This window comes from Mauremys reevesii, linkage group 24 (assembly GCF_016161935.1).
Source record: "Mauremys reevesii isolate NIE-2019 linkage group 24, ASM1616193v1, whole genome shotgun sequence".
NCBI classification, from domain to species: Eukaryota; Metazoa; Chordata; order Testudines; family Geoemydidae; genus Mauremys; species Mauremys reevesii.
The window spans coordinates 8190901-8210431 of NC_052646.1; the positions used below are offsets into that span (position 1 = coordinate 8190901).

General features: G+C 42.0%; 1 protein-coding gene across 10 annotated transcripts in view; it reads right to left on the bottom strand.

Moving 5' to 3' along the window:
- Nucleotides 1–19531, bottom strand: part of POGZ (pogo transposable element derived with ZNF domain) — a 65106-nt gene that overhangs the window by 25019 nt on the left and 20556 nt on the right. For 7 of the 10 annotated variants that reach the window (XM_039512295.1, XM_039512291.1, XM_039512290.1 and 4 more), the window contains exons 4-6: nucleotides 7627–7674; nucleotides 4195–4370; nucleotides 280–388 (exon numbers count right to left, since the gene is read on the bottom strand). In XM_039512295.1, coding sequence (XP_039368229.1) covers nucleotides 280–388; nucleotides 4195–4370; nucleotides 7627–7674 — 333 coding nt within the window. The remainder of the gene's footprint in view (nucleotides 1–279; nucleotides 389–4194; nucleotides 4371–7626; nucleotides 7675–19531) is intronic. The other 3 variants (XM_039512296.1, XM_039512294.1, XM_039512292.1) reach the window with 1 other exon arrangement.

The following is a 19531-nucleotide window of genomic DNA, read 5'->3' on the forward strand; positions in this document are numbered from 1 at the left end:
TACTCTTAGTCATACAGACCCTGATCCTGAAAGCTCTTACACGTGTGCTTGGCTTTACTGCTGTGAGTGAGACGACTCACAGTAGGAAAGTGTTCGCAGGACCAGGGGCTTAGGTGCTTAAGAAAAATCCCACTCTTCAAGGGCTACTGGAAACACAGATAAGGAAACAAATTTCAAGATATAATATTTTTAGTTTATGTTCCTTTAGTTGGATAAACGCTAAACAATAGATTTCTACCACATGCCCATTTAGTCGGTTTCAATGGCTACACTGCTTACCTGGGACTAGGGTAATGGGTCTAACCGTTTGGCCTTGCTGTACGTTCAGAACAATTCCAACCTGATTCATTGTGTTTTGTACAGGCCGGACATTCCTTACTGGAAATCCCTGCATTTAAGAGGCAAAATTATCTTTAACATATTTATTTCAACAAACCAAAAACAGAGATAATCAGTGTGATGTTAGTTTCTGAATGGTCTTCCTAAATTACTTCTATGGGGTTTGCTAGGTATGTTTAGGAGTGGAAGAGACAAATTCAGCAACCACAGCAGAACCAGTATTTGGTCAGTATGGAGTCTTTGCATCAATTTCAGTTGGCATTAGATCAGACCCTATATTTGCAAAGTCATAAATCCGATTTCTCTTCCAGTAGAAATCTGCTCAAAAAGATCCTCTAACCACAGTTCCCCTCCCACCCACCCCAAAAAGGTAAAGGTGAATGAAGAATTTTCACACTGACAGCACTAGTCAGAGTAAGTCATATGAAGTTGTCAGAGTGACAAACTGATATAAAGTATTAGCCAAGGCTGGCTATTCTTCCAAGCATTTTTATTCTCTATTTTCCACAGGGTGTTTGTGTGTTTGTTATTAAAATAAAACTAACAAACAGAACTGACTGATCTAAGAGCCCAGGCTCCTCTGTGCCAGTCAATGGACCAGCACCATCCCCTTGTGTTGCCATAAGTATTGATAAAAAGGACTTTAAATATAAAGTGACAAGTATATCATTAAAGAAATACTTAGAAGTACAAATATATTGTGGAAATAATACTTATGCATTTATAGGTAAAAAATACAAGTGCAAGTACTTTCAATGCCTGTATTCTCTGGCCAATATATGAACAACTACCTAAATAATATAAGCACATAGTTGAAGAGAAAGAAAAAGAGCAACGATTAAACTTTATTTATATACACAAAAGAGAATGGAACAACAATGAAAAAAATCACTTAAAACGTAAATAAATTTCCTTTCCATTATATCATTTTTTATATATATATTATGTACAAACAGCAGCTCATTCGATGAAATGGTCATTTTCTTCAATAACAGTAGACTCTTGAATGTATCATCCTGAAGACAGTTCCTTCTTGGCAAAAAGATTTGTCTAGCGCTACTGAATAATCTTTCCACTGGAGCATGATTGGCAGGGTAGTATTACATTTGATAAAAAGTTTAACAACCACTGGATATTTTTTCAATTGATCAAATTCATGAGATGGATCACTGAGGAGTTGCATACCAACAATTCTTAAGTGGGAGTCAGATGCCCCCGATCATCAAAGCAGTAGAAATTAGTGGCATCTTTGGATGTTGTCGCTTGATCTGTAGGCTTTGGTAGGCTGTCACATCAAACCATATCATGTAAAAAGAATTTCCTCTGAAATTTTTCTCTCCATCTGATTCAGCAGCCAACGCAACTTTAAAAAAATCGGTGTAGCACAGAAACAACAACAAATGACTTTGCACTTTTGTTACTCACAGCTGCATCAAATGTCAAAATACGTCCAAACCTTTTCTATAATCTTCCTTCACATTATCTACCAAGCAAGAATTGTATTTTGGAAAAAATGAGTCAAGTCTAGATTTTAGCACAAATGTGGCAGGCAGAACCACACCATAGAAAGACTAATGTTCTCCTCCCCTTAAGTTTGTCAAGTCCAGTGGCAACTGCGGACATCACCTCCAACAAGTCACCTAGAAATTCCAGCTGTGTTGGAGAATTTTGGCAGTGGGAGACGCTCTATCAGGCATATTGTAAATATGGTGAAAGCTATTGAACTCTGAATTCCATTGCGTAGGAGGTAGGTTTGGAGATTGTTTTTCCAAGCGTGTCATTCACAATCTCAGAACTCTTTGAACTATGGTATGCAGTGTTGCTTAAGACAGAGCACTTACCCACTACATTTCTGAAGAGATGCTTGTATTGAGAGTTCTTGGCAAGAGCCCTAGAAGCATCAGTAGTTGCTACCAAGTTCAGAGTGTACGAAAAACAGTCATGTGTAGTGACAAAATATGTGATGGTAAAATATACATGAACAGTCAGCAGTATCGCTTGTCAAAACTTCATCAATACTCACATGGCTACATCTATCAGAACGTGGGGTGTCCACTTGTTTACTAGCATCATCCTCCACTTTCTTATCAGCATCATCCTCCAACACTCCAGGTCCTGAAAACAGCTTGAAGGCTTTAACAAAACTGCTAAAACTGTCTTTGCCAAGTGTTATTTTTATTTAGTCCACATCAAACGGTGAGTGGATCTGAGTCAATAGAGAAGTGATCTTATTGTTACCAATGTGTTCCAACAAAGTGTTGGAAGCTTAAAACTGCAGACTCTTGTTGGATTAGTAGTCAATCCAGTGACAGGTAATACCCATGTAGCTTCTCGCCTGAAGTGTCCACACATCTCCAGTTGTGCAAACATAATGTAGAGATGCCATTTTGTTTTTTATGCTTTCAAGAACCAAGTTGTACTGTCCCAGTAGTTTAATCTTTATTTTTTCGGTTCACATGACAGCAGCTTTGGGAATAATTCCAGTAAATAAAGTGCAAAAGCCACACCCCTCAACAGTTGACAGAGTCAGCATATCACTAATAAAATTGAGAATTATCTTGACTATTTTTTCTTTGGACACTGCTCCATCAGAGTCATTGCTGCAGAAAAGTATCAAAACAGGGGGCCTTTTACTTTGGGGTTTCCTCAGATGCTGTGAGCAAGTCATCAATAGTTTGCTTGCATCCAAAGTCTTTTTCTCCAAGACTTCTCTAAAAAAACAAAAAATATTTTATTTTATTCAGAGCAACTATGTATATATTAATTTGTAATTATTATTCTGCTCAAATACAAAAGGAAAAACAAATGCTAAGTTGTGTATAAAACATACCATAAATACTGCTTGGGGTCTGTGTTTTACAAAAAACTGAATTAGAGTAAATATGGTATTTATGGCCTTTTCTAGCCTAGTAAATCACAATTTCAGGAAATATCAAAATAGCAGTTCAAGAAATAATAAATATGTCCAATTGAGGGGAAAATATAGTGAGCAAAAAATGGAATGAACCATATTTAATTAATAATAATTATTTACCTGCATGTTTGGTGAAATCTGAGAACGCCTTCTGTTGTCTGTGAATTGTCTTTCTTTTTGGTTTGCACAAACTATGAAGTGCTTCAATAAAGTTCCCATCATCTTCAACAACATCTGAGAAGTAAGTTCTCACTACAATCGGCAACACTTTATTTTCAGACGCCATTAGTGACTGAAGAGATATTTCCAGATTGAAGAAGACTAAGAATATTTACAACTCAACAGGAAATGAATCAGGAAGTATAATCAATGATACAATGACTGGCAGTGGTGGCACTAGGCAGAAGTTGACAAAACAATTCCTTAGGCCCCAATTTCCCAATAGCCCCTTCAGCATTGGAGCATGCCCAGTGCCTGGTAGGCATTTCTTATCCTATCCTGCAGGGTATGCAGCTACTGCGCTTGTCTTCTCAATGCAGGACACTGAGAGGTATGTGCCTGCCTGCTCTGCCCCCTCCCCTATACTGACGCATCTCTCCAATAGGCTGGACCTGTCGTGATCAATCAGAAATGAAAAGGGCAGGGCCACCACCCTCCCTGGCTGGTGGAACAGCAGGAACAACAGAAAAAAGCCCATGGCAGCTGGAACTGAGGGCCTAAAGTGCCCAACCCAGTGGTTTCTGGGGATGAACCAGAATCCAGGAGAGTTTGAAAAAGTACTTGCAGATTTTTTTTTTTTAAGTTACTTATGATTTGGGTACTTTCAACAGTACTTAAATACAAGCACTAAGTACAGAATACATAAAAATACTTAAGTACAGTTATGTAGAGTGCTTCAAAATATTTAAAAATACTTAAGTACTTGGTAACAGAAAACTCACCTGTGTTGTAATGAAGATAGGTTGGCTGCTCACTGGTGAATTAGTAACATGGTTGGCATTCTGCATCACCTGAACAGGTCGTAACACTGGCTGTGTTACCATTGTGCCTAGCCCCGAGGTTGGGTTCTGGGTAAGGATTAGTGGCTGTCCACCCTGCTGAACAAGAGGGTTGCCAGCTGGAAGAAGAAAAACAGAAGTAGCTGTCAAATAAGATCTGCTTATTTTACACACCTTAAATTTTTCACACAGATTCCTCAGTGACTAGTTTTAGCCTCCACAATTTGAATTAGTTACACTGAACACATTTTAAAATATACTATCCAAAAGACCCACCTCTCCCATGCATCATCATTTTACTAGTCTGCACATCTGAGATTTTCAAAGCTGTCCAGGGAACAGGGCATCCAAATCCCACAGGTAGTTCTAATAAAAAATTTCAAAGATGGATTTCTCCTGCCCCCCAGCATAGCTGTTGAACATTGATCTGGCAGCGTAATGAGACTAGAAAAGTCTCCGAGCTAACAAGAAGAGAATTCCCTTGGCACGCAGGTACTACTTCAGGGTCAGGTAAACTGTCACAGGACCTCTCACAAGCCCAGTGTAAGGGGTGCGCCAGGAGAAGAACCACAGTGCACAGCATCATAGAAATTCTGGGCAGTCAGAGATGGCAGCCACAATCATGCTGAGGGCTGCACTGCCCCTTAGAACAACCCAGTACTGGGAGGGCACAAAAGTGACCTTAAAGCCTCTTCCTGCTCCTGGACAGTGCTTGTATGTGCTGCACATCCAAGAGACACCATACACAATCTCACTTTCAGCCTTAATATACAGAAAAATTATTGAGCATGTTTGGATCACACTAGAGCAGGGGTCAGCAACCGTTCAGAAGTGGTGTGCTGAGTCTTCATTTATTCACTCTAATTTAAGGTTTTGCGTGCAAATAACAAATTTTAACATTTTTAGAAGGTCTCTTTCTATAAGTCTAATATATAACATACAACAATAGTTTAGTTAAGTAAATAAGGTTTTTAAAATGTTTAAGAAACTTGATTTAAAATTAAATTAAAATGCAGAGCCCCCCTGGACTGGTGGCCAGGACCTGGGCAGTGTGAGTGCCACTGAAAATCAGCTCGTGTGCGTGCCATAGGTTGCCTACCCCTACAGTCCTGAGAATATCCTAAAATACTGTAAGGCTTTTGCCCCTTCAGTTCAGAAACTTTTTTTTTTTAATTAAAGAATGGTAACTCTTTTTTGCCTAGCCTACATGCTGGGCTTAAGTCTGTGAAAAAGACAGTATCTTGTGTCCTTTGAATTCAATATCCTAATATTACATGGTATGTGAAATATTCCATCACAATCCCTTTGGTCTCAAAGAGTTATTATGCACCTACCGGGTCTCCTTGAGGGAATACCATTGCCTGTTACTATTACATGCAGTGCTGGTTTTGCTACTATCGTTATAGTTGCCTAACACTTTCCCTTATAAAACGGCATTTTCAGTTGCAGTTAATTTTGCAAGATTTTGACTGTCCAGGCTAAATTTTTCCATGACAGGTGTTTGCCTCAAGCTGAATTTTCTTAGGAAACTTTCAGCATAAAATGGTTCACCATTTCAGAGAGTGAGATAAAAAGAAAATATGTTGTTCTACTCATGTTAGAAAAATTCTTACAGTGTTTTGTTGAGAAGTTCTAGCACCTATTGGCTATGTAGCAGGAACTTTATATTTGCCAGAAGGATCCTCTGGTGTTGAGGATGTGTCTTTTGCCATTCCCATGAAAAAACAAGCGAATTTGGCTATCAGCATCTGAAAACCTTCATTTGCACATGCTCAACAGAGGTTTGTTAGGCACTGACTCCATTATTCTCCAAAGATTCTGTCTGCACCATCCCCATACAGCTCCTTTATGTCAACCACAGTGACCATGCACCATTCTCAGAGTACAACTAAGCATGCTCAGTCTTAGGGCTGCAGGGAACGCAGGGACTTAGCAGGTCTGTCCCTGCAACTGCCCCTCCTGGTACCCAGAGGGCTGCTGTGGCACCAGAACTGAGAACAGGGAGATAGTTTCTCCTGTGTGCTCAATGCTTCTTCAGTTGGCACCCAGGCAGCACAAAGGATGGAGAAGGAATAGGAGGAAACAACCTGACTGCACAAAAGAAAGGGGTTGAGGACAGAGACATACTAGGAAAGGGGAAAATAGGGCAAAAAGGTCTTTAACCACTGAAACATACTCTGCTACAGACCCTGCAATAGAACTCAGGAGTCTTGAGTCCTAGCATACCTCTCTTGCCACTAAATAGCAGTGAAACTCACTGCCAAAATGTGCATCTCATTTTCCTCTCTGTGGGCTAGTCACCTGGGGGAAATAAGTCTTGTTAACTGAAGTCTATGCTGTGGACCTAAAGGTGCCAGTCTTGCTGATTACCCATGTGGGGGGGTCAACAGAACTCCATGTGATGAAATTTCTGTTTTTGCAGTTTACGTGTTTTGGTTTAAGATTAGGAAGTTAAATAAATAAATTAAAAAAAATAAGTTATGTCAAAAGAACATTGTGGTTGCAAAGTCCAGCATGTAAAAGTTAGATAATGCCCAATTAAGGTTGCACAGGCAACTTTAATTCACTCCCCTTGTGCATATACATTATGATACAGACTTTAATTACATGATCACATAATATATTTTCCACAGAATATCTGCCTCATTCAGTGCACAGACTAAAAGGTGCTCTGGGAATGAATCAAGGTTGTGTAACAAATGAGGCCGTGTCATCTGTATGAACCAGCCTCATTTGTTGCAGAGGTTGGAAGGTGTGTAGTGAATGAAACAAAGGACTGAAAGAGGAGAAAAGGGGTTTTGTCCTTATGGCAGTTGAATGTAACCCTAGAGAACAGGAGTCTATCCTGCCTCTCCCACTTAGTTCCTGTCTGATACTGGGTAAGTCACTTAATCCAAAAACTTCTCACAAGTGCCCACTGGATCTTCCTCATTTTCTGGGTTCCCACTTTAGAACACCTGAGACCTGATCTGAAGACGTGCTAAGAGCTCACAACTGCAACTGAAGTCAATGGAGCTGTGCTTTGAACATATACAGTGCTATAAAAACACTAAGTACTCTGAATAAAAATCAAGCCTGTGGCATCTCAGGTTGGGCTCCCAAAATGAGTGGGGCATTTGATGATTTTGGCTTCAATCTGTCTCACATCCTCATCTGTAAAATGGGAGATAATACCATCTTACCTGACAGGGATATTGCAAAGATGAAATTCATTCACTAATGTTTATGAACCACTTAGATACCACAGTGACGCATTTCAAAGAAAAGCCCATCAGGAAATGTATAATACTGTATTCAGGATTTAAATTTGTGTGCAGTAAAAAAGGCATGGGGTCAGACATTAAATGATGATAAAAAGAAGTATTGCATAGCTACCCATTCGGTCAGCAGCATTGTTCCTGTGCACTGATTGAGGCAGGGGTCCTGCAGAAAAAACAGTGTGATCATGTAATTAGAGACTGTATCAAAATGCCAAAATAAGATTGTATAGGTAAGAAGTTGCCAACCCAAAACAAAGGAATTTTGCTGGGATCTCTTTTTAATGAGTATTTCATATAGTACCGTTGGCAATTCAGTAAGAAGTGTTATTCTTTAAATCAGTACTGAACTAAGATTAGCAGGTCTGGGCTCGAGGATATGTTATCTTTCAGAAGAGTTATAAAACCAAGGTCCTGAACAATCATGGTCATTAAAGATCCCATGGCAACATTTGTACAACAAGAAGAGTTAACAGTAGTATCTTGGCCAAAATCCAACTAGAATAGAATGTTACATACCCTGCAGTAACTGTGGTTTTTCGAGAAGCTTTGTCCACAAAGATTTTGCTTTTAGTGGGCACACCCTATCCATGCAAGATAGGATTATTTTGGTCAGCAGTGTTAGTTGGGGCTATGCCTGTGCTCCAGTTGCCCTTGCACCTCCCACACTCCCAAGCACATAAAGGGCAGAGTGAACCCAATCACCCCTCAGTTTTTTCACCAATAGAGAATCCCATAGAAGTAGGAATTAGTAGAAGTGGGCAAGGAGGGTAGGTTGTGTAATCTGTGTGGTCAACACCTCTCGAAGAACCCAGTTAATATAGGGGAAATAATCGTTCTTTCTTCAAGTGATTGCCCTGACAGATTTTATTCTGACTAAAAAGCAGTGTAGTTGTCCCATTGCTTGGAGGTGCATAGTAGGAGTGCTACTTAAATAAATGACTGCAGAACAGCCCTACTAAATCAGCATCTGATCTGGAAGCTTCTACTAAGGAACAGTGTCTTGTAAGTGTGTGGATTGAACACCATGTAGCTGCCCTACAAATTTCAGATATTGAGACATTCCTCAAACAGGCAGCAGAGGTTGCCTGAGCTCTAATAGCAAGGTGAGAGCTCATTCCAACTCTCAACATATCCTTAGGCAATTGCAAACATACTTAGGTAACATCTGAGAGGATACAAGTTGTCCTTTATTTCTATCAGCAAAGGCCACAAATAGTTTGGGTGTGAGCTGGATGATTTAGTTCTAAGTAAAAAGACAGTGCCCATACTACATTAAGTGTGTGAAGTTTAACTTCCCCTTGGGCTGAATGAGGGTTGGGAAAGAAAACTGGGAGGTGAATGGATTGGTTTTCATGGAACTGAGAGACAACCTTGGGCAGAAACTTGGGTGAGGTCTAAGAGTGGAAATGTCCTTATGAAACACCATATAAGGAGGACCAGTCATGAAGACCTGAGTTGCCTCTACCCTTTGAGCTGATGTAATGGCTATCAAAATACAGTCTTCATTGACAAGTGGTATAGTTGCTACAAGCTCAAAATGGGGATCATCAACCCTGCTAATACTATACAGTACATCCTCACTACAATGCCCTTCATAATAATGAACCTTTGGCTATAAAGAACCTGGTCCCTGAATCCCACTTCGAGCTCCACAGCTGCAGTGGAAGCTGACAGCTCCTCCAGCCCTGCCACAGCCACAAGGCTGGAAGAACTGTCAGTGGCCTCCTCTCCTCTTGTTTCCCCGCCGGGGCAGCAGGGCTCTTTCACTATAATGAACCACTGGCTATAACAAACAAATGGCTTGGATCCTGATGGGTTCGTTATAGCGAGGGTGTATTGTACTGAAGTCCCAGGAGTGTGGGGCGCCCAAAATGGAGGAAAAGCCATGTATAAGGCCCTTCAGAAATCTTGCCACTAAGGGTGGGAAAATAACCTGTGACCCCTAGATAGGAAGGTGATGTTCAGATATTACTACTTGATGGAGCCTTATGGAGCTGATGGAAAGCCCAGATTGTTTCAAGGTTACAAAGGTCCAGTATTGGTGATTTTAAGGGAGAAAGCTGGTGGTGACGCCCAAACAGAAAACCTCTTCCATTTAGCTTTGCAATTAAATCTAGCTAAATATTTCCTGCTTTGTAGAAGAATGTTCTGAACCACAGCTAAACAGCTTCTTTTGGTGGATGTCATCTAGCCAGCATCCAAGCTGACAGATGTAAGGAAACTGTGTCCAGGTATGGGATTTGAATGGTGATGTCCCAGACCATCTCAGGCGGAGCGTAGGTGAAGTCTAGTATGCTGTACAATGTAAGTACATGAGGCTGTGTGTTCTGGAAGTCTGAGACATGTTCTCACTTGTGTGAGTTTCACCTAAATTTTGTTTGGAATCTCACTTGACGGTAATCTCTTGCTGATCTGGAGCCTAACAGTGCTCCTATAAATTCTATGCTCCAAATCAGTGTGGATTTTTGTCTGTTGTCTGCCACTTGGATATAGTTTTGTAGGTATGATCATTTCTCATGCTCTTGCTGAAGTCAAATGTCTTGCTCGCCTCGCACCAGAGGTTAACCAGAATCCGGCCGTGTTTCTCTGCCCAGCTAGCAGTGTGCCTGTTGAAGTAAGGCTAGACCATGATTCCCTGTCTCCTCACATAAGCTGTCACAACCTTGGTGAATGCCCTTGAACATAAAAAGTATCAGAAATTTAATGACAATATATATCTCCAGATCAGTGGCACCGCTATGGGCACCCGCATGGCCCCACAATATGCCAATATTTTTATGGCCGACCTGGAACAACGCTTCCTCAGCTCCCGTCCACTCACGCCCCTTCTCTACCTACGCTACATTGATGACATCTTCATCATCTGGACCCATGGGAAGGAGACTCTGGAAAAATTCCACCATGATTTCAACAGCTTCCACCCCTCCATCAACCTCAGCCTGGACCTATCTACACGGGAGGTCCACTTCCTAGACACCACGGTGCAAATAAGTGGTGGTCACATTAACACCACCCTATACCGAAAACCTACCGACCGCTATGCCTACCTTCATGCCTCCAGCTTCCATCCCGGGCACACCACAAGATCCATTGTCTATAGCCAAGCACTGAGGTACAGCCGTATCTGCTCTAACCCCGCAGACAGAGACCAACACTTAGAAAATCTCCACCAAGCATTCTCAAGACTACAGTACCCACACGAGGAAATAAGGAAACAGATCAACAGAGCCAGATGTGTACCCAGAAGCCTCCTACTGCAAGCCCAAGAAAGAAACCAACAGGACTCCACTGGCCATCACATACAGTCCCCAACGCATCATCAGGGATCTACAACCCATCCTGGACAATGATCCCACACTTTCACAGGCCTTGGGTGGCAGGCCAGTCCTCGCCCACAGACAACCTGCCAACCTGAAGCATATTCTCACCAGCAACTACACACCGCACCATAGTAACTCTAGCTCAGGAACCAACCCATGCAACAAACCTCGATGCCAACTCTGCCCACATATCTACACCAGCAACACCATCACAGGACCTAACCAGATCAGCCTCACCATCACCGGTTCATTCACCTGCACGTCCACCAATGTAATATATGCCATCATATGCCAGCAATGCCCCTCTACTATGTACATCGGCCAAACTGGACAGTCTCTAAGGAAAAGGATAAATGGACACAAATCAGACATTAGGAATGGCAATATACAAAAACCTGTAGGAGAACACTTCAACCTCCCTGGCCACACAATAGCAGATTTTAAGGTGGCCATCCTACAGCAAAAAAACTTTAGGACCAGGCTCCAAAGAGAAACTACTGAGCTCCAGTTCATCTGCAAATTTAACACCATCAGTTTAGGACTAAACAAAGACTGTGAATGGCTTGCCAATTACAGAACCAGTGTCTCCTCCCTTGGTTTTCACACCTCAGCTGCTGGAACAGGGCCCCATCCTCCCTGATTGATCTAACCTCGTTATCTCTAGCTTGCTTCTTGCTTGCTTATATATACACACCTGCCTCTGGAAATTTCCACTGCTTGCATCCGAAGAAGTGGGTATTCACCCACGAAAGCTCATGCTGCAAAACATCTGTTAGTCTATAAGGTGCCACAGGATTCTTTGCTGCTTCCACTTGAACATAAAAAGAACATCAGGCTATACTATCCGTTCTCACAATGGGCATCAAAACCTGCTGCCTTGTGGAAACCCCAGTCTATGGGGCAGCAGAGGACCATTTGCGATAGTATTTGTCTCCTCTTCAGTGGCTCCAAGGTACTCCGTGGCCAACTGTAATATTAGGTAAAGGAATGCTGTATGAAGGATGGCTCTTGAAGTGACTGCTTCCTCCTTGGAGTCGAGATATAGACGCCTGAAGAGTGTAGTCACCCTTGAATCCTTCAAGTAGTAGAGGGCCTCATCCATTCCAGTGTTGAAAAGTTTGTTACCCTCAAAGGGGAGATCCTCAATTGTTGCTTGGACCTCCCTGGGAATCCCCAAAGACTGATACTATTACCTCCTCATGGCTACTGCAGCAGCCATTGTGAATGCTGTATAGTGTTAAACATGTACAGCTCAACCTGTAGGGAAGTGTGGGCAGTCAGCTGTCCCTCTGCCATGACAGACTTCATGTTCTCCTGGGGTTCTTTGAGAAACTTGTTTATAAACTAAGACAACTTATCCCAGTTTAAAAAAAAACAAAACAAAACAAAACATACAGGTCTGTCGCATCTTACGCACATTTAACAGGCGCAATTTCAGCTTTACGCGGTCGGCAAAAACAAAAAAAGAGAGAGAAAAACAACTTTAATACTGTACCTGCAGTGCGGGCGATTCCGCCCGCCATTCAACTCAATGTAATTTTGACTATACACGGTTTTCGCTTTATGTGCTAACCGCAGAACGGAACCCCCGCGTAAGATGAGACTCGTCTGTATTTCGAGATGAGGGCTGAGGGCCTGATAGTCACCCTCATCCAGAGGATAGCTGACAAATATACCATGCAGTTAAAGATGGCCCCATTTTCTTATCCTTCTTTCTCAGTGTGGACCTAGGAAGTCCCTGCTGTTTTGATCTCTCCTGAACTGCTGCCCCTACAAGAGAACCCAATGCTGGATGAAAATAAAAATACTTGAATCCCTGATCAGGAACATGGTAGTCCCGGTCAGCTCTTCTGAATGTAGCCAGGTTGGATATTTTTTGCAGGCTCCAGTAGCCATCTTCTAACTTCTGCAATTCTGTTATTTGATTCATAGACACACAAAGGTACCGCCGTTCACTCCACTATGTCCTTCTACTCCCCTTCTTCTGAAGTAGAGTTAGGCCATGTCTACGCCAGTGAGCTTACGCTGTAAGATCGCTCGTGTAGCTGCTCTAGACTGATGGGAGAGAGCTCCCTCGCTGACAAAGCACTGTGCACACTATCACTTATGCCTGCAAAACTTATGTCGCTCAGAGTTCCCTCACCACACACACAACTGAGCGACATGAGATTTGTCGACAAAAGTGGTACTGTATACATGGCCTTAGAGTCTTGTACATTTTAATACTGAAAAGGACAACATGCCCATAAGGGAATTCCTGCACAGGGTTTGTTACTGTAGGGTCACAGGTCCAGAAGCTGACTTTTTAATCAGCATGGTGGATCTTGTTTAAGAGAATTTAAATTTTAGATCTGCTAGCCTGCATGCAGCATTGATTAAGAAACAATAATGTAGTAGCTAGGAGAAGATGGATGAGATTTAATGGACTTTTGCAACTCTAATTTGGAATTATTTTTAATGAGTGTAAAGCAAAATGCAACAAGACAACCTAGGAATGTAAAAAACTAACTGCTAAAAGCTGGGATGGCTCAAGACATGGCTCGTTTCTTGAGCCTTCAATGTAGTCTGCAGTTTAAAACAGGATTTGACCCTCACAATTACTGGGCCAGTAGATATTGCAGGGATTGTAGAGGTGACAGATGCCCCTCTGGCACTTTGCCATTTCAGTCCCTGCTGGCAGCAAGCCTAAAGGGATTCCCCTGTAAGCCAAAGTCACATAGTAAGAGATGGCATCAGCTCAAATAACACTACTGCTCCAGAAAGAAAAGTCCACATTCACAGCCAAAGAATTTTATTCATATTGGTCTTAAAAGTTAATTGCCTGAGTTCTTCTCTGTTGTACTAGTAATCCAACTGATATTAATGGAGAAGTATGACAGCAACCAAAAGAAGAATGTAGCCTAATGTATGTAAACTAATGGGCTCTAGAGAGATATAGAAAATAGTCATGTTTCTACAGCTCCATTCATCTCAAGGGATTGCAAAGCATTTCACAAACGTAAACTGCTATTAGCAACAATTAAAAAAAAAAAAAAACCACCACTACCACAAAACTACGTTTACTAGCAGTTAAGGTTGACCACATATTCCATCCACCTAAAATCTTAAAAGAATGGAAATAAGAAGTTAAGACTTGTGCATTCCTTTCCACTTTCATATTGCCTACAGCACTCGATAATGCACTCCAACACTCCACAAGACTTTCACTTCCATCTCCAACAGATACCAAAAAGCAACATATATCCCAACTTCATCAAACTCGCACTCCAGCACAATGATCTATAGACAGTAGTCTCATATACTATTATATCAGTACATCTGACAGTCATACATTCCATGCATTTGGGATGTTATTCTGCCTCAGTACCGTGTGGTCATTGTTAAGCTTCCCCCTCTGCTTCTCCAGAGTATTTCCCTCTTACACACACCTCTTTAGTTAAAAAACTTTGCATCAGAATTCTGTAGTGGCCACAGTGTTACTTTTTAGGCCAAATGTTGACCAAGAAATTGTATGAGCCCTCAGACTCACTCCTCTTTAGAGCATCCTGTGGCGACCATAGGTCCCAACATACAGTACTCCACCATGAGCTGAGAAGTAGGCAAAGTATTTAGATGCAGCTCCTATGCTCCTGTGCCATTGCCATCCAGAATTGAACAGAGTTTTGGCAACACGTGCAATGCTGCACACTATAATTCTTCATTCATTTCTATGTCAGGTAGCCTATGACTGAAAGACAGTCTACAACACATACACACAAAAGAAAAATAGCTGTGAAGAATGCTCGGGACCCTCATTTGGCTTGGCTCAGTCTATGTGACTGAAGTTTTTAATCTCTTCCTTAAAGATTAAAAGAAACAGAAGGCTGTGACATTTGCACAGTGCCAATTGCTAATGCATTTCTGTAAGCCAGACCAAAAAAAAAAAAAAGGTCTTCGTTAATTGAGACCACACCTCTTCCTTTTAATATAACTGTTGGAGAGACAGATATGTAGAAACGTAATACCAGCTGTTAATGGCCAGGGCATGAACAGTACTCCAAGCATCTAATTCATTAGGAAGACAATTTTATATACTTCTGTGATTTACAGAACACATACTGAAATTTTCTAACTAGCCTGCAGCATTATGTTAGTAATCTTGCTAAGCCTCCAATGTTCTAGATGCCCAAAGGGTTTGCTTGACACATTCAGACTCAACGCAGCAGTCTCTCAGCAGGGACTGAGAAAGGAAGAGAGAACAGTCTGGTTTCGTTTTCAGATGAGACAGTGGAGCTTTGAATTAGAGTATCATGGCAGCAGTTTTCCAAGACTCTTAAACAGCCAACAACAACAAAAAAAGTGGACAAAATAAGAGGGTGTGTCAGAGTTTGGCAGGACTATCATAGAATTATAATAATTTCCGATGTGACAAAAAACTATTCTACTTCAATTTCTGTGGATCATTTAGATAGTGACCACCCCCTAAGTTAAAAGTACAAATTTTGGATACTCATCTAGCAAACTCAGTTTTACTGATTAATGCGTATTTCTAACAGACTTTTAAAATATTGAATATTATCAATCAGTAACCCTTAAGCTTTAGTTTATTAGTGTTAATCTAATTAGCATGCCAATACCACAAGGATTTGTATTAATTTTTTGTGATTGATTTAAGGCACCTCCCTAATCAACCTTTATCATTAAAACTATTAAATATTTTTAATACTTTTTCAATAAACAAATTACTACTTCAAATAAGGTATAGCACCTGTCCTATTACCTGCACATATGATCAATTTTTCTATTAAAAAATTGGTATCTGATTATTAAGTAGATTTATTGGACACTGAATAATAATCATCTTACATTTATATAGCCCCTTTAATCCCAAAGGATCCTAACACTCTTTATTAACGTAATTCATTGAAATACAAAGTAGACAGAGAAATCGCTTTAGCCACCTCTGCAATTAAACACAGCAGCTGCTTAACAGCACACTGAATGACAATTTTACGATAGGAAGTGAAGAATACCATTATCCAATTCAGACAGGAGGAAAGGTTCAAGGAAATAATATTATTCAAATTTAAAGATGGCCAATGCACCAGTTTAATATCTCTACTCTTCCAAAATGCAACACTGGTTCTTTAGTGACCACAAGTGGTCAAGTCCTTTGTTTTATACCACATCTGAAAGACTATAAAACTGGCAACAGCAATTTCCCCTAACATGCTGGGGCACTGGATTCAGCATTGAATTAGAGAAAAGAGAAGCATCTACTCCACTTCCAGCAGAAGAGGTTACTCACCTTGCGCAGTAACTGAGGTTCTCCGAGATGTGTCCCCCTGTGGGTGCTCCACTTCAGGTGTCGGTGCACCCCGGCACCACTGATCAGAGATTTTCGGTAGCAGTGCCCAGTTGTGACGCGCGTGCGCAGTAGTTGCCCCGCAGTACCGCTGACGCTTCATCTAGCGCTCGCGTAGCCCGACCCCCTCAGCTCCTTCTCTACCACAGAGTCTTTTCTGCGAACTCTAAAGTAGAGGGGAGGAGGGCGGATAGTGGAGCACCCACAGGGACATACATCTCAAAGAACCTCAGTTACTGCACAAGGCGAGTAACCTTCCCTTCTCCAAGTGCTGTCCCTGTGGGTGCTCCGCTTCAGGTGACTGCAGAGCAGTACCCCATTATGGAAGGAGTAGGCTGTACAGCTGAGGTTAGTACCATAAGGCCAAGTATTGTATTGGCCTCTGAACTCTGAGTTATTATGTAGTGGTTTGTGAATGTGTGTACGGAAGGCTCAAGGGGTAGTTTGGCATATTTCTCTGACTAGAACATTATGTAAGAATGCGGTCCAGGCAGAAATCGATCTAGTTGAATGGACTCTAATCCCTGTCAGGGGTTCTATATTTTGTTGTTGGTAACATAAATGGATGCAATTCAAAATCCATTTTGATAGTCTGTTTCAAAATGGCTGTGCTCTTTGATTGTTCTTGGTGACTTATAGAAAGGTTTCATTCTATCTAGGTAAAATGCTAGTGCTCTTCAAACATCTAGAGTGTGAAGAATAGATTCCTGTGTAGACCTATCTGGTTTAGAGTAAAACGCAGGTAGAAGGATAGGTTGATTGAGATGGAATGATAAATTTAGGGTGTGGTCCCATAGTCACTGTGTCTTTAAATAATATGGTATAAGGAGGATGGGCCATGAGGGCCCCAATTTCACCCACTCTACGTGCTGAGGTGATCACGACCAGGAACGCTACCTTCATTGATAAATGTAGTAAAGAACAGGTAGCAAGTGGTTCAAAAGGGGCTCTGGTAAGGCCTTGGAGGACTAGATTTAGGTCCCATGCTGATGTAGGGCTGCAAACTTCAGGGTACATGTTCTAAATGCCTGCAAGAAAGCGTTTCATAATGGGGTGCACGAAGGCTGAAAAACCATCTATCTTGTGGCAGAAAGCAGCTCTGGCTGCGAGGTATATCCTAAGTGAACTAATAGATAACCCCAAGTGTTTCAAATGCAACATGTGCTCCAAAATCAAATGTATCAGTGCTGATATGTGGCTGTCGTGACACCATGAGGAGAATCTTTTCCATTTATGGAGGTAAGTGGTAGGCATGGTAAGTTTCCTGCTGTTTAGCAACAACTTTTCAACCTCTTCTGAACAGGTTAGTTTGTCGTGATGGAACGATAGAGGAACCATGCTTTCAGGTGGAATTTTCCTAGATTCGGGTGAAGAACTTGACCCTCATCCTGAGAGAGAAGATCCCGATGGAGAAGAAGGGTGTACAGGGTGCATGGGGTGCAAATTGCGGTTCAAGTATGGAAACCATGTCTGTCTGGGCTATGTCAGAGCTATCAGTACGATCCTGGATCTGTTGGTCCATATCTTGTGTATCACTCTGGATAATAACGGTACCAGTGGGAATGCGTACAGGAGGGGCGCGTTCCATCGGATGACAAAGGCATCTCCTAGGATTGTGGTCCTAGTCCTGCTCATGAGCAAAACCATGGACATTTGCAGTTTCGTGATGTTGTGAACAGACTGATGTGCGATGACCCCCACATGCGGAATATGTGTTGTGCGATGTCATTGTTCAGTTCCCATTCGTGTTCTTGGGAAAACTGTCTGCTCAATGTGTCTGCCATTGTGTTCTGTTGGCCCGGGAAGGTACGACGCAGTAATGGTAATGTTGTGGATAATGCACCGGTTCCATAATTTTATGGCTTCTGTGCACAGGGAATGAGATCGAGTTCCTCCCTGCTTGTTTTGTAGAACATACAGGCTATGTTGTCTGTCATTATTCCTAGTGATTTGTTTCTTATCATTGGTAGGAAATGTTGGTATGCGTTTCGAACTGCTTGTAGTTTGAGTAGATGGATGTGTAATAACAACTCCACAGGAGACCATTTCCCTTGGATTGTGTGTTGATTCAAGTGTACACCCCATCCGATCAGTGAGGCATCTGGATGGGTGCTGGGTCTTGGTGAAACAGGACACCTGCGCACACATTGCATGGGTTTATGCACCACTGTAGTGATTGTATGACTTTTGGTGGTAGTGATAGAAGTCTGTTTAGATTGTGCTCAGTCATCCCTAGAGATCGTGCATGTGTAGTCATTTGTGCTTGATCACAAAGACAGAGCCGCCATGTGTCCTAACAGTTCTAGGCAGGTGCGTGCAGAGACCCTTGGACTGTTTGTGACTACGGATATGAGAGTGGTCATTGTGAAGAATCTGGTCAATGGTAATGAAGCTTTGGCTTCTATCGAGTCTAGGTAAGCGCCGATGAATTCTAGTTGCTGAACCAGAACTAAAGTAGATTTCTTATCATTTATTTGTAACTGTAGGGTATGGAAAAGTGTCATACTCTTCTATGTGAAGTGTATTGCTTCTGCTCGAACGCGACCCTTCAATAGACAATCGTCCAAGTATGGGAATTTCATAATTCCCTGTTTACAGTATTCTTGCCAGCAAGTTAAAGAAGTATGGGCTGGATGAATGGACGGTAAGGTGGATAGAAAACAGGCTAGATGGTCGGGCTCAACGGGTAGCGATCAATGGTTCCATGTCTAGTTGGCAGCCGGTATCAAGTGGAGTGCCCCAAGGGTCGGTGCTGGGGCCGGTTTTGTTCAATATCTTCATTAACGATCTGGAGGATGGTGTGGACTGCACCCTTAGCAAGTTTGCAGATGACACTAAACTGGGAGGAGTGGTTGATACGCTGGAGGGTAGGGATAGGATACAGCGGGACCTAGACAAATTAGAGGATTGGGCCAAAAGAAATATGATGAGGTTCAACAAGGACAAGTGCAGAGTCCTGCATTTAGGACGGAAGAATCCCATGCATTGCTATAGACTAGGGACCAAATGGCTGGGCAGCAGTTCTGCAGAAAAGGACCTAGGGGTTACAGTGAACGAGAAGCTGGATATGAGTCAACAGTGTTCCCTTGTTGCCAAGAAGGCTAATGGCATTGTGGGCTGTATCATTAGGAGCATTGCCAGCAGATCGAGGGACATGATCATTCCCCTCTATTCGACATTGGTGAGGCCTCATCTGGAGTACTGTATCCAGTTTTGGGCCCCACGCTACAAGAAGGATGTGGATAAATTGGAGAGAGTCCAGCGGAGGGCAACAAAAATGATTAGGGGACTGGAGCACATAATTTATGAGGAGAGGCTGAGGGAACTGGGATTGTTTAGTCTGCAGAAGAGAAGAA